At 34.2% G+C, this 26,240-nt stretch overlaps 1 protein-coding gene and 1 non-coding gene across 2 annotated transcripts in view; both read left to right on the forward strand.

The window, feature by feature from the left end:
- The window catches only part of Smp_148250 (hypothetical protein), a gene marked incomplete at both ends in the record, with an annotated part of 98,424 nt that overhangs the window by 66,539 nt on the left and 5,645 nt on the right, over nucleotides 1-26,240 (forward strand). Inside the window, 11 exons of the mRNA XM_018795750.1 lie at nucleotides 1,553-2,206; nucleotides 3,646-3,768; nucleotides 5,416-5,752; nucleotides 8,618-8,725; nucleotides 11,223-11,327; nucleotides 13,438-13,611; nucleotides 15,228-16,285; nucleotides 16,426-16,615; nucleotides 17,966-18,016; nucleotides 23,541-23,681; nucleotides 24,829-24,903. Of these exons, the coding sequence (XP_018650031.1) occupies nucleotides 1,553-2,206; nucleotides 3,646-3,768; nucleotides 5,416-5,752; nucleotides 8,618-8,725; nucleotides 11,223-11,327; nucleotides 13,438-13,611; nucleotides 15,228-16,285; nucleotides 16,426-16,615; nucleotides 17,966-18,016; nucleotides 23,541-23,681; nucleotides 24,829-24,903 (3,016 nt within the window). The remainder of the gene's footprint in view (nucleotides 1-1,552; nucleotides 2,207-3,645; nucleotides 3,769-5,415; nucleotides 5,753-8,617; nucleotides 8,726-11,222; nucleotides 11,328-13,437; nucleotides 13,612-15,227; nucleotides 16,286-16,425; nucleotides 16,616-17,965; nucleotides 18,017-23,540; nucleotides 23,682-24,828; nucleotides 24,904-26,240) is intronic.
- On the forward strand, nucleotides 600-666 carry Smp_tRNA_00586_Gln_TTG.1.1. Its single transcript has one exon. It is a non-coding gene (tRNA).

Below are 26,240 nucleotides of genomic sequence, written 5' to 3' on the forward strand. Positions count from 1 at the left end.
GAATAAAAACTGCCACAAATTTTTTTTTGGTAAACAAAATGGAATTCCATCTTGGTTTTATACTGTATGATTATTCACTGCTTCATTCCATCTACTTTGCTTCTGAATTTGGAAATAGTTTAACAAATGATCTATAGGCTTTTAAACTAGATATTTTTCTTATGAAATTTTTCTGCCAATATCCAATTAAAAGTCAAATAACTAGGAATTTTGTTATTTTGAAATTTACATATTGTCAAACGGTTTTCTTTGTGGTTATCAATACAAATTTCAAAATAATGATGTACATCAGTATTGTAAATTCAAGATTTTTTAAAATAAGCCTATACTATATTCACTTGTTGTTGTTTTACTTGTATCTTCTCATTGTTATATTGGACTGCAATTGATCAGTCTCTTTTTGGCATAGGTGCATCCTATGCGGACTGCCTCGATATTGCCTGAAATCACAAGCTTTATAAGCAGAGATGGATAGTGGCTAGCAGTGAAAGCCAGAACGCGCTTTTGATCCTATCTGCCATCAATGGAAAGATCCAAACAATCAATATCAAGTGGATTAAAACTTCACCCCATTGCACATGCAGGTGGCTATCAGGACTCAATAGCTGAGTGGATAACGCGATGGCGTTTGAAGCGAAAGGTACTGGGTTCGAGTCCCAGAGTGAACATCAACTCTGAGATGCAGATACATACAGCTGACGAGTCCCGAATAGGACGAAACGCGCTTCCTAGATCCCACTTCTAGCCACTATCCATCTATGCTTATAAGTCTATACTATATTAGTAAGAAAATAGGCTCATCAACTCGAGGTATATTTAAACTAAAATGAATAAAACCATCTGCTTTTTTGGAATAAAAACAGTTTTTTAATAAAGTTTGTGCAAACTTTTGTAAATTAAAAATTAACATAAACATACTATTTCGACGATTAATGTAACTCTTAGCACTAGGAAAAATTATAGAAAATCATTTTCATAACGTCACAGTGTTCCTCTGATGTATAAAGTAATGGGATTTTATTCCTACATTTAACTTGGCTATGTAACATGAATTCCCTTAAGCAGTTTTTAACCATGATAAAAAAAACCAAAATACTGGTGCCCAGTACCCGTGTTTCGTCCTCTTTAGACTCGATAGCAGTCACAACCAAATGAAGAGTCCCAAATAAGGTGAAACTCTTGACGTTCATTTCACTGTTAGCCATTATCCAACTTTCGCAAAAACGTATAACTAAATTATGATTTTGAGGATGGATGTACAGTGACTGATCGATTTTCAGTTCTCAATATCAACAACGAGAATATGTAATGCCCTGAAAATACAGTGAGACATTGTATTACATTATTCGGTATTATTATCTCCTTGATCTCTTCACAAATCTTTTTTTATAGTTTCCTGATGTGAAAACTATGAAACTAAAGTCACATAAACTGTTCATTTGAATTAACTTCGAAATATTTTTGATTTATAAGGATAAATGAAATATCAAAATAGTTTATTTACATGTACCAACTGTCCTTTTATGCAATTATTTATACTAATTCTTTTTAGAAAACCCAAGCCAATCAGAGCTGATTCATCTAGTCATGTTCAACAAGCCCAACCTTTAGATTCACTGTCTGACTCAGTCAATCAGATACACAAAAGTAAACGTGCAAATTTCCAACAAAGTAAACCTAGTATGCCAATAATTTCTACTTCATCGCATCCGTTAGAATCTAAAGATGAATTATTATCACAGAATATTACTTTTAATAAAGATTCATCTAGTATTAATTCACTAACTGTAGATCGTTCGCGATCTATTGCTGAAGGTTATAATTTATTTGAAGGAATAAAACCAGATACAAAATCAGAAACTACAAAAAAGCATAGTTATATTCCATCTTCTTCTTACGCTACCAATGCTACTGCCACTACTTTTCTAAATACTACAAATACAAATGTTCAGTCTCATATTTCTAGTCCAAATACAGTACCTAGTTTAACAGCTGCTGCAAATACTATGGCGCTGACCACTGAAAGATGTCCATGGTGTCAGTGCATTCTAGATCATTATGATGAAAATACTATTGGTTTAGGTATTCTATGTTTATCTACATTTGTGCATCGTGAACCGGGTTTAGCAGCTCCATATTTACGTGATATGTTGCTAATTACAGCACGTCTAGCCAATGCATATTTTTACTCTTGGCAACCCGAACTGTAAGTTATGTGCTAACATCTAAATAAACAGCGCAGAACATTTTCTCATCTAATCATTTTATTTGTCATATTATTTTATGAGAAAATACATTGTGTAACCAAAAAGTATGGATTATTTCTTTATAAAATCTCCCCTACTTCATCGACTATATTTAAATGCAAACACTGGCTTATATCAAAATTTTCATTTTACAGACATATCTGTATTAGACTCAATTATTTCATTGACAGTATCAATCTTGTATAGAACTTATGCGGAATTTTCTATAATCTTCCTTTAATAAGGAATTTCAGCGTCCAGTAAAAATAATGTTATCATTAAATCAGTGACAAAAATTGAAATATAATTAGGTTTCTCTAAGTCAATCCTTTTAAGGTATTCACTTAACGAAATGAGAGTTAATGGGGTCATTTTTTGCATATTTTATCTTGTGCTCTAAATAGTCTGAAAAACAGACCTGCAACCTGTTCTGGTTAGCACATATCATCAAGGTGTATTGACAATTACGAAGTAATCGTTACGTCATGTAGAATTCAAGCCCTCACTACTATATATTATCAACACAGATGATTTCTTTTGTAGGCACAAATATCACATTCGCCATAATATTCTGATGGAAAGTTGAACTTAGGGGGTTATTGTGAATGATAATGAGCACCTTGAACCCAGCTGTTTATTGCTACGAATGTTTAAATAATATTAACAGTTCTCTTATAATTATATAACTTTTTACTTGAAAATCAAATGTAACTAAACGACTTTAGATTAATTTGCAGTAGTTTAGATTTTCCCGCTGATGGTATTTTAACTGAAATTTGACTAGCCTTGATTGACATATGTGCATTTATCCTATTTAAACTTCTGTTATAATGACCATATCAAGACGATCCCTACAGGTTGCACATTTTCCAACCAAGGCTGGTCAAATTTTAGTGGAAATATCAACAACGGGGTAATTCAAACCATTACAGATCAACTTAAGCGTTCATACCCGCCACAAAAGTGAGTGGCTGTATTGACTCAGTAGCTAAGTGGATAACGCATTACCGTTTGAAGCGAAAGATATTGGGTTTCAATCCGGGAAAGGAAATCAACTCTGTGATCCAGGTGCATTCAGCTGACGAGTCCCAAATAGAAGAAAATGCTAGCTACATTCCATCGATTACGTATAAATACTAGTTCTTCCAAGAAAGGACTTCTCGACGATAGTTCCACTTAATGGTAGATACCGCTGAAACTTATCTTTTTTTCGAAATGATAGTTGTGTAACTGAAAATAATTTCTGTCATTTACCTTAAAGGTCATCTTATATGTAATATCTTTTACTTCGTACATTTCATAAGAAAAAAATACTTTGCCTGTTGTATGGTAGGGACTTTTATAAATTTAAAAAGTAAACTATCAATCAGATGATGCTTTTTTCTCTCTATCCTTTTAGTCCACATGTGATTAGTCCAGGAAATGTGGCAAGCATTGCTCATCAGTTTCTTCGTTGTACAATGTATAATTTAGCCCCGAACGGTTTGTTTACTCAACTATTTCAAACTCATATTACAGGCAAGTAATTAAGTCACAATAATTTTATCAGATTCTAATAAATGAACTATAAGTTATCATCTAGCTGTTTGTGACAATGTTTTGTTATTAAGACAAAAAGGCCACTCCTTTTACTCACTTTTTTGACGATATGTAAAAGCGGAGATCGCCATCTTTTAAATGTATAATCTGAATTATATCCAACGTAGAATTAGTTTTACCTATGTTACTAGCACCTATGAAATATATTACTTTTTAACCACACAGGATCTACATTTAAGGTTACCGCTATCTGTAACCACCATCAGTGTTTGCGTCTTATTTCAGTCAAATTGTACATTTCATAACATTAACTACCCGTACTACGCCATGTACATCACCTAGTAGTCTTTGAACTGCGATAAAGATTGTGGGACTATGATCATTCTTACCACAGAACTAAAATCCCTTGAAACTTGTATGTGAAAATTACAAATCCAGGAATTTATTGAGACCTGAGAGACAGAGAGAAAGTTATTGGATTTTTCCATGAATACATACCTCAGCTGAAAGGTTTAATGTACATGAAAGTCAGAGATTAGACTAACTATTTTTACTGCAATCAACTAAAATAATGGTATCAATGTACCTATATCTTGAACATAAGTTGAATCCTGTAATACAAAGTTTGCTTTATTTTAATAAAATTATTATGTTTGTTCTAATAAAACATAATACTGGTGGTAATAGAAATTATAAATTATTTTTTTAACATTTCATTTGACATTCCATATTCAAATTATCATTGAACAGACCCTGAAGCTTAGTTTCAAACCTTTTAGCAGCGGGGGTCCATGATCCATTCTATCGTACAAACAAGAAACTTGAACTGTTACAATTGATATTTAACTACCGGTCTACTAATAATATAATATAGTAACCATATTCTTATAGCAGATTTTGATTTACAGATTGTGTATTAAGACTCAAGGAACTAATTGCTATTCTGTACAAAAGTCGGTTACGTGTGATCATAACATAAACTACGTGGGTTTTGGGGAGAATATTGGATTTTTAGTGACAAGTCTTGACCAATGAATTTCAATCATGTGATAATTATTCACTGTAGGCAATGGAAAATGGTATAACAGCATCACGAATGGTCCAAAGTCAGAGATGCATAACATCGGATGGTGGCTCGGTAATCCAGAGGTAAAACACTTCCGCAAGATTAAATGTTCAGGGTTCACTCATTGGTGGTAGAATCATGAAGGAGGATACCTTCACATTAACTGCTCAAAGTTTTCTAGTTCTCAATGGTTGTCTAAGAATGATCAATGCATGGTATAATCTCTAAAATAAAGTGGTTGTATGACAAGTGTTCAAAATACTGAGTCAATACCTACTATTTCTGCTTAAAGTTGATGGCGATGCTTACTGGTTTAATGTTAGAATAAAGTTCAGCTGTTATCACCAATGTGATCTATGAAAATTTAAAGGGTGTAACTTCTCGTTATTTTGAAGTTATGACAAAACACTGGTATCGGTACGAATACTTTTTGTGTGAACAGCTTAAAAAATTCTTCACTTATCATTAATTATAATTTAAGTACACAAATCATTTTTATGACCTCTCCTTTTCTTCCTTTCTTGTTTTGTACTGTTTCATTTGAATAGATGATAATTTCTTTAGAACAATCATTTCTGTGCTAGTTGATTTTGAAGATCATATGTCCATTTTCCAACCGATCAGTTTACTGATGGAATCATTAAACAAGCAAAAATCAATTAGTCTTGATACTCTACCTATCCTGTTAGAAAATCTTGCTAATTATCTAGAACATTTACCAAATTTAACAGATGACAGTAAATTAAATCACTTTATAGCCTCTGGATGGACTGATATAATTGGACCGTTGGATTTATTTTTAAGAAAATTAGCCACTGTTACACCGATACCAATTAATTTAGCTACAACTGTACGTATTATGACCTATGTATTACGCTCACCTGCTGCATCTAATTTCAAGGTAATCTCAGTATATGGGTATTGTGATAATTTTTATGTATTGTTCGATTTATATACTTTATCTTTATAGTAGAGTTTGATTGTACTCTTCCTATATTGTCTAAAAAGTTGGCGGAAAATTTTTCAAAGAAGCGTTTTCCAACTAAACCTATCAGTGCTAAATGAATATTTAAATTAAGATTGTGTTAAGTGGACATTTGTAACTCCAATCCTTTTTTCTTCGCTACTTTCGCATCTATGATACCATGTCTACTTTTGAAATCACTAGTTATATATGATTAGTCTCCAGATAGATGTTATTAATAAAATATACATTATAGTGTATTACGATAAACGAAAACTTAGAATCAAACTACAAAGCGACAATCGAATGTATACAAAAAGGCTAGTTAGTGGAAATAGACAGGAATATTCTCTACTTCTGATATTATGCTAAAAACTTAGATGGTAAGCCTCAGCTTCTGATGATATTTCTAGACTTTTCAAACTCGTATATCACAGATTTATTATCTTGAGAATAAAAAGTCAACATTATACTTGTTCAGTCTTGTTTTATACCAACATGCAATAAAGTTAGTTAGTTTCGGAAAAAGATTCCTGAAAAGTAATTTTCAGTTTATATTGCAACTGCTCAGTAACAACGAATAATTCAAAGAACACACAAACATAGAGAAACCAGGTTCAATCTAACTCACCTATACTTTTCTTAAAATATGCTTCTAATTGAACGATTAGACCTACAAGCAAATCAATGGAACTCTCATTATAGCGAACGATGACACAAGTGGAGACAATCGAATGTATTCGAACACAAAATTACAGAACATGTTAGTAAAATCTGAGATTCATACAGTGAATACTTAATTTGCAAAATGTAATTAAATTGTCTCAAATTTGAGTGTTCCTTTTGCAAATACCAGTCAATCGTCTCAGACTTCATTGTTCCCGCATTTCCATACCAATTGCTTTCTTTTTTCGTTATCTCCTCCTCGATATTCTTGACCTTCTGCTGCCAGACATTCTATTCCTATCTGTCGCTATATACAACTTATGTCGATATAAGGAACACACACCACACTATTAGGCCACTTAAATCACGACTAATCCCAGAGATTGCGGTTCCAAGACTTGTACTCATTGTTTTATCAATAATCACACCAAGGATTCGGATACATTGGGTAGTTTACATACGTGTTATCCCGAAAAGAAACCGACTAGTAAATACTCATGAACTGATTAAAAACATCTTTGACGACACTAAATTTACAAGAGAAGAATCAGAAAAAAAAAATTTGTTCTTGAATGTCTTGTTAAATAAAACAAACACTAGAACATTGGAAGCAAAAGTGTACAAGAACCAAATTCATATTTATCAAATAGTAAAATACGACAGCAAAAAACTAGCAATATACAAGAAGAGTTGTATAAAGACGTTATTCCAATGAGAGAAAATACACTTCAGCATAGCCGCTACGTAGAAGACTGAGAAAACTCTTCTGTTTGTCCTCCGTAAAAATAAAGATTCTAATGGCCCTCTGTAGAAGTTTCTAGTCGGTCTACCCAAAATCACAAAATCAACGTCAGAAACTAGGAAACGGGTGGTTCTTAAATATGTGAAAAATATATCCGAAATCACTACGAGCATTCCGAAACTTTTTGGAACCACTCATAATCTAATTCAATCATTTCACTTCATTTATACAAACTGAAAGATGCAACAGAAAAAGAGGACAAACTCAGCGTAACCTACAGAATAAATTGTACCAACAGCGATAAACACTAAAATGAACAAATTATATGCCTTTTTTACTTAGTCACACACAAACAAAAGCTCACAGTGGTACAACACAATATATTATCACTGACACTAATGCCTGTAGGCAACTAAGGACATAACTTCGACTACTAAAATGTTGAAGTTCTGTATCGACGAAATGGTAAGTAAACCAGTCAATTTTTGGAAGTATACCATTCATGAATTATGGGACACATCAAACTAGACCTGATCCACTATCCATTTGAATAAGGTTAATTAACAGCATTCTCAGATGTTAACGAAACGGGGAATTCAAGCTGAATCCATTGACAAATAAGGACCACGACGTTTACTATTACAACCAGTCACAAACAAGGCCAACAGTACAAGTTGATTTAATGCTCGTAAAATAAATAAAAATCTAACTTCCACATAAAGTAAGCGCTGATGATTTTCTCTAAAACAACAATGAAAGCTTCTTAATTCGACTAACTAGCTTAGAGAATCCGACAACACTAAAATATTGCTATATTAACTTCATTAAGTAACCATTTATGAAGAAAACAAACATTAACAGGATTTTAGGGAATTGAGTATCGCTTTTATTTGGAAAGCTATAGCCGGTGATTTACTATGAATTTAGTATTGTCATTATAAGTTAATGAGCTGCGATCCAGTCACTAAAACTTTTGAAATTAATATAAAATCATAATTTTGATGTTAAAATTAGAAACTGTTATTTTATTAAAGGAATATTTAAAGCAATTAGTCCCTTTGATAAATTTTGATAATATAATGAGAAGACGAAGATTATCAGAACTGTGTTCTTAACAAGTATATGTGTGATCAGATTGTTCGAAATGTATTGCGCTAATATATCACATAGTTCTGATAATCTTCGTCTTCTCATTACAATAAAGGAATATTATCGCTTTTCAAGCTACATTTAAATACCACTGATAAGTTGTTTCTCTGTATATATAATCATAATCATACACAATTTAGTGAGTATAATCCGCGAATTTAATTTTATTTCGTGAATATTTTTTTAAATTGTGTATTGTATTTGATTTATTTACTTCTGCTTTTTTTTCTTTATGAATTATCTAGACACTTCCGGATACTTTTTCAAATTTACTTCGTATTATTGTCGAGAATGTACATTTTCGTTTGACCAGTGTTATTGAATTATGCTCTTTAAGTAATCGAGTTCTAAAAGTAAGTTATTGATTTCTTTTAACACTTTATAGTAATTAAACTTATAGTAAATGCTAACCACATATTCCCATTCTGATATAGTTTTAATACTCTTGTCTTGAATAAATAACACAAATCCATTAAGGAAATAGTCTTACAAATTAATAATCCACTTGTATATTAAATAGTTTGAAATAACTTGTAGGTAGATGTACATGTAAACAGATCAGTTATTTGGATCGAAAACCAAACTGCAAGTTATATAGTGTTGTATTTTCATGTAACCAAGTGGATCAATGGGTTAATAACTAGCTCATTACAGTAGATAACACATGTGGACAACATATAACGTCTGCCCCTGCATCCAGAGTTTGGTGTGTATCAGCTTCGATTAATTACAAATGCAAATATTCAATCTAACACTCTTAATTCTGTATGTTTTACAATTTCCTATTATTTTTGAAATTCAGCTTACTATAAATATATTTTTGCTATATCCCAGTGAATAGAAAAGTTAGATTTCCGTCGTTTCGTGACTATTGTGCCATTTGAATTTGTGTTAATTTAATTCAGTTATTTATTTACTCTAAAGAAGTGGCTTACACTAAGTCACGAAAGGTCATAAATTCAACTTTTCTACTCACTAGGATATAACAAGAAAATATATTTATTCTTAACTTTCTACCCGATGCTCAGTTTATTTGAAACTATCAATCCCAACCTTGGCATTGATACTTACGAACTTACTGTTTTATCATCTATTAAAACTTATAACATTGTTATTTAAATATTCAAAAGAAAAGAAATGAATTTTTTATTCGACAATGAACTTTCTATTCAAGTTGGATGTGTACTGATCTTACTCGTCAAGAATTGTATAGCTATAGTGATAAAAATAATACGACTTAAATTATACCTATATGTTTTATTGAATATTATCAGCAGGCATGACACATAGATTCATTAAAATTTCTACTTCTCTAAGATTACTTTGCACATCTTTTTGACGTACTAGAGCATTAATGATATGAACAGGTTCTCATTATGATTTTCGACAATAAAATAGATGCCATGAGAGATATAAAAGATTAGTTTACAAATCTTAAATAATATAAAAATTCTCATCGGATGTTCTAGAACAAAGAGTGTTGGAGAAAACTATCATTTCCGATAATCTCCTCGTCAGGCTCACCATTTATTAATCCAAAATTATTATTATGTTACAATAGATAAAATATTAAATTTGAATTAAGTCATTTTTTCGATTGGAAATGATGAATTTTACAACAATTATGACACAACAATTCCTACATTACTACAGTAGGATTTGTGGAAATTGTATAATTTTAGTAGTTTAAATCATGAAATGATCTCATTAAACCACCATTAGAAACCTGAAAGAGATGGATAACCGTTTCGTTCTAATATGGAACTCCTGAATAGTAGTCACCTACAACTCCGCATCCGGAAACCGAACCCAAGACCTTCGATCTCGCGTTGAAGAGTCACATACTAAAACAAAACGGCCGTCCAGGGCTTTATGATTTTCAGTATATGTCTAAGGTCAGTTTGTGACTTCAACTATGGAAATTCCTATTTTCGATTAACTTTTTTTCACATAAGATTCTAACTTATTGGTTGGGATTCATCACCTTAATATCTATAATTTTTCCTTTCTTAACATTATCAATGCAGTTTTTTTGTTTTATTAGTAATTTGTATTATTTAAGACTCAATCGTAGTCATTTATCAATCACAGAAACATTAAGAAATATATATTCATTGGTTTCCTGGCTAGACTATCATGAAATAAGTTGTCAACATCTTTAGATTGTTTTAAATAGCATTATACGCAGACACAAATCTCTTCATTATTTATTTGTTAATAAATAGTTTCTTTTGAATGATTGTTGTACTAACACTTCAGTTATTTGTGACTTCGAAGTTATTAAATTTATATTATTATAACTTTATTGTCTAAAATAATGAGCAAAATTTTGAAAGACTATTGTATGAAAGAGGAAATAGAAGAATTCAATTATGTTTGAATAAGCAGATTTTATGGCTTCAGTTTTATTCTCCAATATGAAAATGAGTAACTTTTATCAGTAAAATAAACTGAAATCTCATAGCAAATCATGTTTACTTATTATCCATTCTTTTTGTTATGATTGTTTTGCTAATAAACAACCCAGCTACTCCTATTGCTTTGTATTCTTATACAATGACACTCGACAAGACCCCAAAATCAGAACACGTTGAACAGGAACGAAACTGTATTCAAAATAACAAGGGTAGGTGAACAGCAATCAATCGTTAGAAAAGCATTCATATATTTATAGTATATGCATAAGAAGCTTATAGATGTTTCTCCAACAATCTGCCGGAGCTGATTGGTTTAGAATTAGCCAATCAGCGTGCACCATCACGATCATGCACATAACATGCCTTAATCCGGTTTATTTCCCGCGAACACTTTTTTATATCTTTCTTATTTTTTCCCCTTTTCAATAAATAGGATCGTACTAAAGCTCAATTGAGTAGAACTATGGTTGATTTATTTTATCAATCAATTAAATTTCGTGCTTGTATACCTGATGAAAATTTGATAAAATTATTACAAGTAAGTATATAAGTAGAAATTCTAATAAAATGGAAAATAACGATAAATTTTGATTGTTATCTTTTTATTTGGTATAATCAAACTATGACTCAATTGACAATAACTTTATAATTCATTTCTATTGTCATTCATCTTTTCCTTTTCCCCTTTAGGTTATCTTTATGCAATTTAAAACCTATTGGTTTATAATTAAGTACACGAAGTTCAGTGAAGGGATCTCTTTTCAACGAATTTATTATCAAGCTGTACAATCATATATATATATATATATATATATATATATATATATATATATATATGATAATGTTTTGTTAAAGTACTAATTCCGTGAGGAAATGTGAACACGAATAACAAAGATGACGTAATAGAAAGATTATAATACTAGATTACGTAATACGAGCAATAACAATAGATTTAGTGAATATAATAAGATGATTAAAATGAATAAAATGTTTTTGTTATAATAATTAAAGGTCATTAAAGGACATAGAGGTGTAAAATTAAATAAGGTGATATGAGTATTGATGAATAAAATAATGAGAATGTAAGACATAAGTAAATGGAAACCGAGTAATATATATATAGATACGATTGTACAGCTTGATAATAAATTCGTTGAAAAGAGATCCCTTCGCTGAACTTCGCATCTTTAATTCTAATGTTTAAATGGGAATTATATGCAAATTATAATTAAATAATAATTGGTAATAGATAATGAACTTTCTTAATATATCACTGAATAGATGAAAAAAATATTACAACAATTTGATTTTTTTTTAAATTGCCAGTGTTCACATTATGCACTCATGTCAGTTGGAGAACTAATGAAAATAATAAAAACTAAATGGCTGTTTTGTTTGAGTTTTGAAACTTTTGAAGAGTGTATACATCGAAACCTATAGGTCTTCCACGTACCCCCATAACATTCCACCAATGGTCCAGTATCTGACATAGTGCTTCGTGAATTTAAGAAACAATGTAGACTATAATCTTTATGAAACCTTGAGTTACCAAGATGGTTTTTTTAAGTAAATAAAGCAACAAGAAAATACTGACTTTATTTTTTAACGAACAGTATTTCTCTACCACAAAGTAGCCTCCTAGAGACGAGACAGTTCCAACTAAAACTTTACAAATCCGATGTTTCATTCGGATTTACCACACTAAGGTTCGGAGTTCGATGCCGATTGATTCCTAGAGTGCCTAATCATATATCAAGTACCATTTTGTTAATCCGTTCACTTTGTATGACTTACTGCATAGAAATTTAGTCAGTGCTAAATAATCTTACTTATCCAATTATGGTCAATGCTGAATATAACAAAAATGTTTGTCCAGAAGCCTGAGTACTTAATTCATGGCTTTCCCTTATTAATAGTTACCATATAAAGCTGATTTAGAAATATGCTACACATTGTTAATTTATCGCCTTAGTCATCAGAACCTTGTCTAACACCTAGACATCTAATGAAGAATTACAATTTAGTTCAAAGTAGTTTTGTAGGGTTGATGAAATAGATAGTCGGAACGGTATGAATCTGTAAATCTCATATTCCAGTGTGATTATTTAATTCCTACGTATGAAAACTTATAGGCTTCAATAAAGTTAAAGATAAATTAAATTTCAAAAAACAACAAAAAAATCAAATTGCATTGTTAATATTGACATGCTTGATCAGTGTTCTAAAGTGATTCCTAATATTTATTTCCTTTAAACGACTAACAAATATTATTTGCAGGAATCACATCTATCATCAGACAAAAATGTAACATTAAGACCATTTATAGAATATATTTGATGTGGACGTTTCGTTCTATTTGGGACTCGCCGGCTGGGACAATCCAAACCATTTCAAAGTAAATTAGATCTCATACCCACTGCACAAGTGTATGTTTATCTTGACTCATTAACTAAGCAGATAATACTATGACATTTGAAGCAAACAGTACTGGGTTTGAGTATCGAAGTGAACACCAACTCTGTGGTGCAGGTATATCTAGCTGATGAATCACAAATTGAATAAACATTATATTTTTCTGTATTTATTAGTTAACTTAAATACCGTAAATGGACATACTTTTTTTTTTGATGATCTGTTTTTTTTTCAAGTTCATTCTCATGGATGCTGGTGGTACTATAGAACCAAATCAAGTTGTTGAAGGTTTAACGACATTATTTAATCCACAGACTTATCATTTATTTCCAACTGGTGCAGCTGAATTAATGAGACCGCATTTACCTGATTGTTTAGCTTTTATATCAGATATTCATACAGTGAATAAGGTGAATTGTTTGTTTTGGTTTTCAATTCATTCATTTTTATTTCATTACATGTAACACCGTTGACTATAGTAACCTCTTTGAATTAACCAATAATTTCAACAAAAATCAATAACTTACACTTGCAAATCGTTGTGATCTAGGAAATATACAGTCAAAAACTTGTTTCAGACTTCTTTTGATGGCTGAGGCAGAAAGAGGATGATTGTCAAGAAAATTTGGTGTAAATAAAGGGGAAATGACCCAAAATGTTTTTTTTGTGGCCTGCCAGGAAGAAATAGTGAAAATTTTCTCTTAAATGTTTTCCTAGAGGGAAATGTCTATTTTTAGCCTAAATTTACTCGGAATAGTCTACATTTTGTCTACATTTCCGACTAATTAATGGACGCAGAATAATCTACTTTTAGCTTGTCTTTCAGTAAGGAAACCAGCTTCTTCACACAATCGCTTTGATTTAAAAGTATGTTACAGTCACTTTATCAAAATACCAACCGACTTTGGTCAAATTTTTCTATCCCTCTTTCTCTCTCGAGTTCTTTGAGGGAGATTTTCTCAACCTACCCACTGATTTATATGTCACAGAAAATAACTAATCCAAAAACTAGTTTAAGCTTATTTCATTAGTCTCTGTTTTTGTTGATAAGTGAATCTTTTTGTCAATAAATATTTGAATATCAGTGGTGTCCATGCTGATTTTAGTAAAACACTAGTTATTTCACAAATAGGTAGACTGTTTTATAAAATACAACACTATGATAATCTCTTATGTCAGATTTTATTTAATGATTTCTGAATGGATAATGTAATTAATAGTTGAAAAAGTGAGATACATAAAATGTGTGTAATGTGTCGTCATTTACACATACCGATTTTCATTGAAATCATGAACTGATCTCAGTCAGAAAATCATTGAAAACCTGGAAGCACTAGATTTTTGCTTCTTCCTAGCATGGGACTCCTCAGCAATGCGCACCCATAACCCCACGTCCATGAATCGAATCCAGAACCTTCGGTCACATATGCGAATGAAATTCACAAATCTCCACAACTCTTTCATGATAATGATTTTCGTTTTGAATTTCACCTTATTTCCTGATCCCATTGGACATTTCCCATTATCTATAATCGCTGCACTACAACTGAAATTCTAAGTATGATAAGTAAGCAGTATAACTGAAAGCAGTTCATATTAATAGGAAGTTTATATTGGAAATGAATGATGAGTAAATATATGCAATAATTTTTTATTTTATTATCTAGTCTAACGAATGAACCATTCTTGAAAAATAACAGGAAAGAGTGGATTATGTATTTGACCATTACAAGTTTCCACTGAACTACATTAGTTTTGTTTGTAATGCTACTGAGATTGACTAAATGAGTATCTAGCAGATACACGTTTATTTTATATAGATTATCAAGTTATTATTTCATTTGCTCTTATCGGATTTATTTTCAATAATTTGAGTGTTCAAAGAACTTTCATATGACTAAGATTTATGTCTTCGGATTACCTCGCAATAGATTACTGATTATATCATTAGTGTTTTTCTTTTGAGGTAGTACACACTAAAAGGCTAGTTTCTAAAAGATAGATGCATCTTTTTCCTGTATTACAGATTAAACAGTCTCAAAAATCAGCAGTTCAGTTGAACAGCGTCGGATATGGACTTGGTTCTTCATCTATGATGTCCGGATCAAATCCATGTGGTACTGGTAATCTTGATTCAAACACACTGACAGGCGGTGGAGGAGCAACATCTGGAAATATAGGTAGTAGTTTATTTGGTGGAGGTTTTAATTCATCAGGAGTATCAAACTCTGCAACAGGAGCTACGGGTGTTAATTCTAACGTTGGGTTAGGTACAAATATTCCAAGCTTGCATGAAGATGTTTTAGGTGCACATTTAAAATCAGGTTTATCTCAGTATGTTTCATTGGAGCTATCTAGATCTAACAGTGGAAGTGACCACGATGTCTTACCTTTACTTGCACCCGGACTACTAGCCGATGTAAAAACGACGAGGAACGGTAAAAATTTAGCACCTGGATTACCAGCCCGATCAAAGGCAGTCACCACTGCCCCTAGTTCGAATGTCACTTCAATGGGTTTAACGGGAAAAAGTTTAAACTTACTATCTGAGAGTGGACATACTGCAAATGTGGAACAATCAAATGCACAAATTAAACTTAGTAAAAATAGTGGATCAGTTGTGAGACGAAATGAGCCCCATTCAGATACAGCCAATACTGCTATTACACAACCTAGTGTCAATCCTTCACCTAGTTGTAAATCTAGCGAAACTAACTATACACGTTCAACGATACCAATAACCCAAACATCCTCAACTAAAAAGCAAGAAGCTACTAACACAAAACTAATTTCTTCCGCGATTCCTATCCCATCTCCAGCAATTTCACATGATCAGATTTCTTCTACTAATGTTACAACTTCCACTACGACTACATCTGTTTCAAATTTGACTTCGCCAAATTTTGTCTCATCTACATCTACCACGCCACAAACAATCTCTAGTCCTAGTTCAGCTAATTCTCGACACCCAAACTATGCACATGTGATGCTCGCTTCAACATTTTCACATACGGCTCATTCAGAAGCAATTATATTACAGTATTTACCTTGGTTAAAATCCACTCCACCTTCATCTCAATTAGGGTAAGCGGAAGAAAATTTTCAGTCCGTCCAAATTTTTTTCTACGTATCTATTTCGTAAACAAATCAACTGCCTTCAGACTGAATTATATTTACATTATGTTTAATCTGTTGTGTTTCTTATCGCCTTTTTAATAATTTAGACCAAAAGATTTTCTTATCATGGTTGAAAGAGTTCGCACATTATCATGGCTTTTGCTTGGTGCCACAATGAATATGGCATTAACACGTGAGGCTACTGGTTTATCTTGTCGTCCTATACCACTTAATTTAGTTCCTTCAGTGGCAGATTTAGTCAAAGCATTGTTAAGTGGCTTTCCTGATCAACAGAAAGTATGTTTTTATTCAAAGATGACGAATATATATATATATATATATATATATATATATATATATATATATATATATATAATATTTTGATGATATTCAGTTGATAAATAAATATATTGAAAGTTGGACTTTGGTCAGAGATATTTAACATTTAACTAAGTTATGCATAAATGCTAACAAGAATGGAACTTTCAAAGTAATACATTCAAGGGAAGATAAAACGTATACGTGAAAATATAGGGATACGTCTCGAGATGAATCACAAAGTTCTCTCCTTTACTTGTCACTTAGTTACAGAGATGGTTTCATTGCCTAAGTTAGCTGGGTTGACAAATCTGTGTTACTGTGACTTTCTCCAGTCTCACAATTTCTACCATTACTTCAGTAAACTTCTGGTTCTCCAAAACATGTGATAATGAAAGCTTTCATTCTTATCTCATATTTTCAGATTGTGATGATCTGTTATGATGACTTTCACCATTATTTTGACAGGCGCCGTACTGGTCTTTTATATTTCTGAAAATAGTCTTTCTCACTGGTCGACGTGATCTCAAGAACTTAAAGAAACTATGAAACACTAGTCATTCATCTCTTCCTAAGTTAAAACTCTTTAGTAGTATGAATACTACGTAGTATCGAACATGGGATCTTTAAATCTCATAGTGATCACTTTACTCTTAGACCACTGATACACAATCCAGCAGCAATCTGTCTTATCCGTTAATCTACATTACTAAATTGTCGTTCATTTCGCTTTCACGTAAATCAAACTTGAATGACTGAGGAAAGTTTTGTAATTATTTACAACACTAAACTGGAAACGTTTATACATGTTTTATGCAAACTGTATTTTTAAGATTACATCTTACTGATAAAACCATTGCGTATGGTAAAAATTTATAGCACATGCACCGATGTAAATTTCCTTCATTCTATCATGTTTTTTTTGCTTTTACAAAACATACAATGACTGATGTACTTAAATATATGCGGAAATATACACTTTAAAGTCCTCAGCATTTCAAACTATTTGATTTTAAATTTTTGAGTTTTTTAGTTCTTCCCACTTATTTCAGGGTGTAAATCAGCGAATTGAGAAATTCATTATTATCATTTGCGATATTGTAGTTTTCCCTTACATATTAACAGAATTATTCATTACTGCAGTTGCTCGTTACAACACTCTTCTCAATAAACAATTAAGTTTATAAAAAGTAACGGTAACAGATAACTGAATGTATCAGTGATTTTAATTAACAACGTAGTCACAATATGCTTAATCAGTTTTTATAGTACTATATTATTATGTTTAAAACACATTAAAGTGATTCTCTGTTTCTTTTAATCTTTCAGCAATCTGTCACTGTAATGTCATCATTGTATCATGTCTTTCTACTATGTCAAGTAAGCATGACTGTATGTGTGTGCAGATGTGTGTTTATCTCTTAGTTTGACCTTATTTTGCTTATTTTTCAATATATGGAAACGAGGGGATAGACACCATAAATAAATAGATTTTCACTAATAGTAGAAAATAAAATTTACTAGTGTATATATTCTCCAAAATAAAACATCGCTCATGTTGAACAGAGTTGTGTAAATAAACTAAAATGGTTAACTGAATTTTTATTTCTCCTGAGATGTAGAGGAAATTTAAAAATTCTTCATATCCCATTGGTCAGTTAATTCTAAATGAATTACTTGGAATATACTATCCTCAATTTTTACTAAGAATAATGAAATTAAAAATTATTTAGAAAATTGTTCTCATATGAATATATAATCATTCATTTTATCTTGACTATAGATTACAATACAGACAAATTAAAGTTATCAGAAGGGGGCTCTGTGGAGATTTTAGTAATTTTATATAGTTGAGATCATGAGTCAGTTGAAGCTAGACCACCATGGAAAGCCTGGAAGCACTGGACGGCTGTTTCGTCCTATTGTAAGACTCCTCAGCAGTGCGCATCCACGATCTCCAAATGCCCTGGTACGGCCGAGAGTGGGGAGAGTCCGCTCTTCCTCTCGAAATGCTCTCACATGGCCACGCGTATATAGCCCCTGCCAGGGAAGTCCTACTCACTGCCTTCTCGTGGCAGGGGTGTTGTTTACGAAAGTGAGAGGACGAAAAGCGAATGTCCGGAGCTTTAACCGGGTTGGTGGATATGAAGGATCCACCTAGGAGAGTTGGAAAACCCTGATTCCAAACCAATGGTGCACATGGGCTCCCGTATCCTGAAGGAACAAATGGCGAATGAACCAGTTGTTGGTCACCGGCTACCATAGGACTGCATCTCCTCACCATGCTCCACTGCCTTGTGGGTTAGACCTCTAGGTCAAAGGCTCGGGGTGTGGCCCCCTAAGAAAACCACCTGCTTCGGTTTGGGCACCCGGACAGTATCACAGCCCTCTCGCAAATAAATGAAATGAAACATTCAACTGACAATTATATTCTCGCTCATACTAGAAACAAAACAACTTGCATTATTACTATTATTATTATTTACCATATCGCTAATTCACCCCCTTTTATCCCCAATTTGTGTAACCTTACTTTTCAACTTATGCAGCAGCTCGCTCATGGTGGAAACTCTGTCCTATCTAAACGATCTCTAGTCGCTGTCTGGTTGAAAGTGAATGCTTCCACCGATTACGAATACTGAAGCAGACTTTCTGAAACCACGTACGCCGTTCAAGCTGGCTTCCTTCAACGTTCGCACACTAACGCAGATCAGACAACAGATGGGGCTGGCTATGTCTTTGAAAGGGTCTTAATGTTGACTCTTGTTGTCTATCCGAGACCCGTATTCAAGACTCTAGTGAAGTACTACAAATTCGCTCTCCATCTGTCGCTTCGAAAAGCTTGTTTCACGTGCGCTTATCCGGGGACTCTGTGGCATCTTCGTCCGGTCTTGCTGGCGTTGGTGTCTCACTAAGCGCTAGGGCTGAGGCAGCACTAATCGATTGGGTCCCCATTAACAGTCAGTTATGTGCTGTTAGATTAGAAAGTTCCATCAAAGTGAGAAGAAACCGGCGTTAGAAACGGTGTCTTTTCGTCATCTCCGCCTATGCCCCAACAGATTGCATCCCGGATGCAATCAAGGATGAGTTTTCCCACCAGTTAACTGTTCTTCTCCAGAAAGCGCGTTCGACAGATATTGTAGTATTAGCCGGAGACTTGAATGCTCAGGTCGGGCGTCTAGGCACAGAAGAGAGTCGTTTAGGTGGCCGATGGGGACTTGTTGGTCGCAGGACAGATAACGGGGACCGTTTGCTGCAACTGTGCACAGACCACAACCTGTTTCTGGCTAGCACTAACTTCCGGCACAGTCATCGCCGGTGTGCCACCTGGCGTCCTCCATCTGCATCTCAAGCCTGGACTCAGATTGATCACATCGCGATCAGCTACCGCTGGCGTGGTTGTGTACAAGACTGCCGATCCTTTTGGAGTACCTATCTGGAGTCTGATCATGCCCTGGTCTGCGCCAATCTCACCTTACTTTTCAGTGGCCGAAGGATTGACCGCCATCAACGGATCGATGTTAGTAAACTGGCTACAACTTCTGTTGCAAGTAAGTATCGAGCGGAGCTAGCTTCTAGGCTAGCTACCATCCCACCGAAAAGTATAGATGAGCATTGGTTGCACCTTCATGACGCCATGAAAATGGCGAGTAAAGCCGCTTGCGGCTTCGCGAAACGTCCCACTTACAAGCACTAGGTTTCTTCTGGCTCCTTACAACTGATGGAAGCCCGTCGGCCTACTCCGGGTGACCGTGGGTATGACCACAAACGAAGGCTGTTACCTAATGAAATTGGGCAAAGCTGGCGTAAGGACCGAGAAGCCTGGTGGTCGGAGCGTGCTAATGAGATGGAAGCAGCAGCTGCATCTGGTAACTGCCGGAAGCTCTTCCAACTCATCCGAGCCACTGGCAGCAAGAAGTCTGGTGTGAGTGAAACAACCTACGAGAATGATGGGATACCAATCACTAACATCTCTCGACGTCTTGGACGATGGGCGGAATTTTTCGAAGGGCAGTTCAACTGGCCTGCTGCTCCGGCAACATCAACCAGTTTGTCCTGCCCCCCATGGCCGGTGACGACTGATCCACCAAACGAGGCGGAAGTCCGCAAGGAACTCCAACTCTTGAAACGTTACAAATCACCTGGCCCAGATGACTTACCTCCGGTTCTTTTTAAAGATGGTGGTGACCTTCTGACTAAGGAATTAACTGTGTTGTTTGCAAAGGTTTGGGAGCTAGAAAGTGTTCCAACATCATGGAATGAGTCAATAGTCGTCCCTATCTTTAAAAAGGGTTCACGTTGTTCCTGTAACAACTATCGGGGGATAAGTCTACTTCCGATTGCGTCCAAACTATTGGCTTCTATCATTCTTCGTAGGTTGTTTAAAACCCGAGAACGATTGACTCGCGAGGAGCAGGCTGGTTTTCGTTCTGGTCGAGGATGCATTGATCACATCTTCACCCTCCGCCAAATGTTAGAACACCGTCATACTTATCGCAGGCCAACAATCGTAGTGTTTCTTGATATCAGGGCGGCCTTCGATTCGTTGGACAGGACTGTTCTCTGGGATTGTCTATTGAAGAAGGGTGTGCCTGAGAAGTTCATTAACATCTTAAAGGCCCTGTATACGAACACCTCAGGCAGAGTGAGGGCATACAACCACCTTTCTCCCTTGTTCCATTCGAGCAGTGGGGTTAGGCAGGGTTGCCCAACCTCACCATTCCTCTTCAACTTTGCCATCGACGACATCGTGGAAACAGCTCTGATGGATGTAAGTAATGGCGGTGTGGATCTGCTGCCTGGAGAACGACTTCTCGACCTCGAGTATGCGGATGATATTGTCTTACTGTGCGATAATGCTCAAGCCATGCAATCCGCACTTAATCAGTTGGCAATCAGTGTCCGCAGGTACGGCATGTGCTTTGCACCCTCCAAGTGCAAAGTACTCCTACAAGACTGGCAGGATTCTCATCCTGTACTCACCCTAGACGGTGAGCAGATTGAAGTAGTTGAGAAGTTCGTGTATCTAGGTGGCTATATAAGTGCTGGTGGTGGCGTGAGTGATGAGATTGATGCACGTATAATGAAAGCCAGAGCGGCTTATGCCAATCTGGGCCATCTTTGGCGCCTTCGTGATGTTAGTCTGGCTGTAAAAGGTCGGATCTACAACGCGTCGGTAAGAGCAGTTTTGCTCTATGCTTGTGAAACCTGGCCTCTCCGAGTTGAGGATGTTAGACGTCTCTCTGTGTTCGATCATCGTTGTCCCCGAAGGATTGCTGACATCCAGTGGCAACACCATGTTAGTAATGCAGAGGTTCGGCATCGTGTGTTCGGGCGCAGAGACGATAATTCAATTGGTGTCACCATCTTGAAACACCAACTTCGGTGGCTTGGACATGTTTTACGAATGTTGTCCCAGAGACTTCCACGTCGTGCATTATTTGCCGACTCTGGGACTGGTTGGAAAAAGCGGAGAGGAGGTCAGTGTATGACATAGTGTCGTGGCATGAAAGAAAGCTGCAAAGGGCTAGCTTCTGTTGGTCCTTTACGACTCCCTGGCTGGGGTCCGAGAGATGGTGCAACACAGTGGCTAGAGACGTTATCAGATATGGCTCAGAATAGAAGCCAGTGGCGAGCCTGCTGTAACCTTCTTTTACTTTCTTCATAAAGAGTGGCTATATCTCTCCTAACTGAGAGAGCTCTTCTGGTTGTACATTCCAGTTCCCCCCATCATTACTCTTCTCCTTTTCTTTTTTTCCTTCTTTTATATATACACATCTTCCTTCTCCTCCCATTCTCATTATTTTGTGTGGCGCATATGTATCCGGTGCCCTTTGTACCAATATATATGTGATTAAATAAATAAATAAAATAAAATCCCGCACCCGCGAGATTCGAACCCAGGACCTACCAGTCTCGCGCCAGAGCACTTAACCGATAGACCACCAATAGGACGAATTGGCCGTCCAGTGCTTCCAGGTTTTCCATGGTGGTCTAGCTTCAATTGACTCATCATCTCAACTATATAAAATTGAAGTTAACCTAAATTATTTTCTATGTATTCTGTTCAACAATACTTCGTAAAACATCTGCCTATTAAACATAATTCAAGACATAAAAATTATTTATAATTTGTTTGTTATTTTTATTAAAAGACAGAAATTAGGAATAGATTTATAAGTTTGTAGACTTGAAAATCATTGCAAAAGAAAACTATTAAGTGATGAATTCACTTAGTATTGTTTGTTTGAATCTTTTCATTGATGTTTAGGACTGTAACTGGTCAGTCTCTAATTCGCATATGTGCATACTGTGCGTATTGCCTCGATATTGCCTTAATTCACAAGCACTGTAAGCAAAGGTGGATAGTGGCTAGCAGTGGAATCCAGGACGCGCGTTCCATCCTATGCACATATGCCAATAAGAGACTGATCAATTACAGTCCTAAACATCAATGTGAAGATTCAAAAAAACAATACTAAGTGAATGTAAACTTCACCCCATTGCACAAGCAAGTGGCTCTCAGGACTCAGTAGCTGAGTGGATAACGCGATGTCGTTTGAAGCGAAGGGTACTGGGTTCGAGTCCCAGAGTGAACATCAACTCTGAGATGCAGATACATACAGCTGACGAATCCCAAATAGGACGGAACGCGCTTCCTGGATTCCACTGCTAGCCACTACCCATCTTTGCTTATTAAGTGATGAGCTCAATTATAGAATATAAATACTTTTTTCATCCCTAAAATTGTTAATGAAATAACATTACGTTGATTAACTAGATAATAATAATAACAATAATAGTAATAATAATAATAATGATAATAATAATGTTAAACTTTATACATATCTTCATTTAAATCTGAAATTATTGGATTATCTTAAAAATATAAAATTCATTTAAGGTATGGACTATTTATTGTGAAACTGTTGCCAGTCTCTCACCAGTGAATTCAAATCAATATAAGGCAGCTATGGCGACAGCATTTGATTTTTGGATAAGAATTATGCCAACAATATTACGTCTATTGTCAATTTCTGAAGATGTACGTTTATATATGTAGATTTTATTACATTTAATCCTATAAAAATTACTTGTAAACTCAGTAATTGTATTCAGTTCTTTAACAACCCTTTAAAAAACTATTTGTACAATTATCAGTGGAATTGATGACGAATGTTCTGAAGAAGAATAATCCGTAAATTCATTAAAATTAAAAAATACGGAACAATTAATTTTCGAGGTTTTTGAACTATACATAATCAAAGATTTTCTCTTTTATACTAATTACTGTCAAATATACTAAAATTTCGTTAATCCACCAACCTGTTCAAATATAAATGGTTAGTTCTCGCTAGTCAAATAGCTAATTCAAGCTGTTTTCAAGTCGCAATTTCACTAGTATGACATTGAAAATACAAACAGAAAAGTTTCACCACATAGTTATAAAAATATTTAAAATCCTTTTTTGCTAAGCAACACGTGAAGGACACAAAGTTTAGTAGTACAGGTGGAGCTTGTACGATTCATACTATCAAGCTTTTTATTCGAATTACCAATCTGTTCCTATTCGACAATTGAGTCCAATATCAATAAGACGACAATGAGCTCTTATAACGAAAGAATGTTCAATAAGTCAGTCGCAAGTTAGTTTGTCTGACTTTTCATCAGTTAATATATAAGCTTCGAAAAACGTTTAGCATACGGTTACTGTATGGTCAAGAAATTGGCTAGTTAAACCTGACGTTCCTCGCATAATAACCCTCTAATTGTTTTTTCTTCCTTAAGACAAAAAATTAGAACTTAGGATAGATTCGTAATGAACCAAAAGATACCACTCAATATTTCAGCATGGCAAGAGGACATTGACAAGATGGGAAGTCAGTGAAGTACCCTTAATGATGGTTGAAAAAAGAGGTTAGACATAGAGTACAATTCGAAAAAAGGTGAACAAAACCAAGCAACAAAAAGGTATGAATTAATACTAAAATCCAAAGTTTAAGCGATTATAAAAAAATGAATACAATTGTAGAAGCGCAACCGATTTCGAGTCACATCACTTCAGGTCTATAGCCATTAGTCCGTAAACTGTGATGAATAAATGTTGTACTGATAAACAATTGTTATAAATACTGATTTAGAATATATATGTAATCTGATTTAATATCTTAATTTATCTTCTGCATTTACAGTTTGTAATTGTGAGTGGTCGTCTGTTAACCGTTATTGAAGAGCTCATGGAATGTCAGTCATCATTAGCTTCAAAAGTATGTTCAATAACATACATTTCATATATATATATATATATATATATATATATATATATATATATATATGGACGATGTTATTGTATGTATGTCAGTTTCTTGATGTTCAGACTAGTAGGGATTTAATATGTTCGATAGACTATTTTGAAGCATTTCTCACAAAGTTTTTCCGTCACTTTGCCAATTGAATCTTTTAATTGGAAAAGCAGTTGAAAGTTGTAATGAAGCCGTATGACCCCGTTGAAAATTACTCTTTTATGTTAGTGCTTATTTCAATCACTCCTGATTTCTTCATTTTCTGCTTTTATCAGTATGATTTCGGGATTAACGAGCATTTTCATTTACGATTTATGCTCATTACTTACTCTTTTTATTCTCTTATGAACTGCTGAGGAAAGACTTATTATGCAACATAGGAACTCAAAGGTTATAATTAGAGTTAGTGATAAACCTTTAGACTTTGTTGAAGATAAATTCATAGAAATATATGAACAAGTTGTCAGTGTTATTTTGCCTTGTGCGTTATCCACTTTAATCATAACTTTTCCCCGTATCTATTCTTTGGTAGGACCTGGCGTAAATTGTTATGAACACAAATAGAGAAATTTAGAAGCCTTGAAATACATTGTACAGCCAAGATATTGTGCAACAAAAATGTTTTAAGACAGAAAGTCCCGTGAAACATTTGATGTTGAAGAGAGATAGCTGTTTATTATTATAATTACAACTAAAAACCTAGGCTTTTCGTAACATTTGAAGCTGCGTGATGAACATCTGTTGTATCCAAACATATCTTAAACAAAATGACATTAAAATAGAAAGAATATATTTGTAAAATCTCAGAGAATGGATTTGAAGTAAATCCAACTTTTCGCCTGGCAATCTGGTCCAAACTTTTTCAAGGAAATGATTTTTCTCGTTTATTCAGCATAGTGATGAAATAAATCCTCAAAAGAATAATAATAGTATATTTTATCATGAGGGCAGACATTAGAAAGTAGAAAATAAGTAAATATATATTGAAATACACTTAAAGAATACAAACGAAGAAAGAATGAACAATTAAGTGCTGTGTCATGATGGAGAGTGAAGGAATGTACACTTGTTCTGTCAATGTTATAACATACCACTTAAAGTCACTTATGTTACCTGTTGATGATTTTATAACTTGACTTGATTAGCCTTAGGAAATCTTAGCGTAATCATACTTCAGTCAGCATTGCATACCATAATAACAGATTATTGGACGTATGCTTTCATTTTAGATATTTGAATCGTGTAAATCAACCTTGAAAAGTCGACTGGCATTGGTTGTTGATTAATCAACTACTCTTTAC

This window comes from Schistosoma mansoni, chromosome 2, assembly GCF_000237925.1.
Source record: "Schistosoma mansoni strain Puerto Rico chromosome 2, complete genome".
Lineage (NCBI taxonomy): Eukaryota > Metazoa > Platyhelminthes > Trematoda > Strigeidida > Schistosomatidae > Schistosoma > Schistosoma mansoni.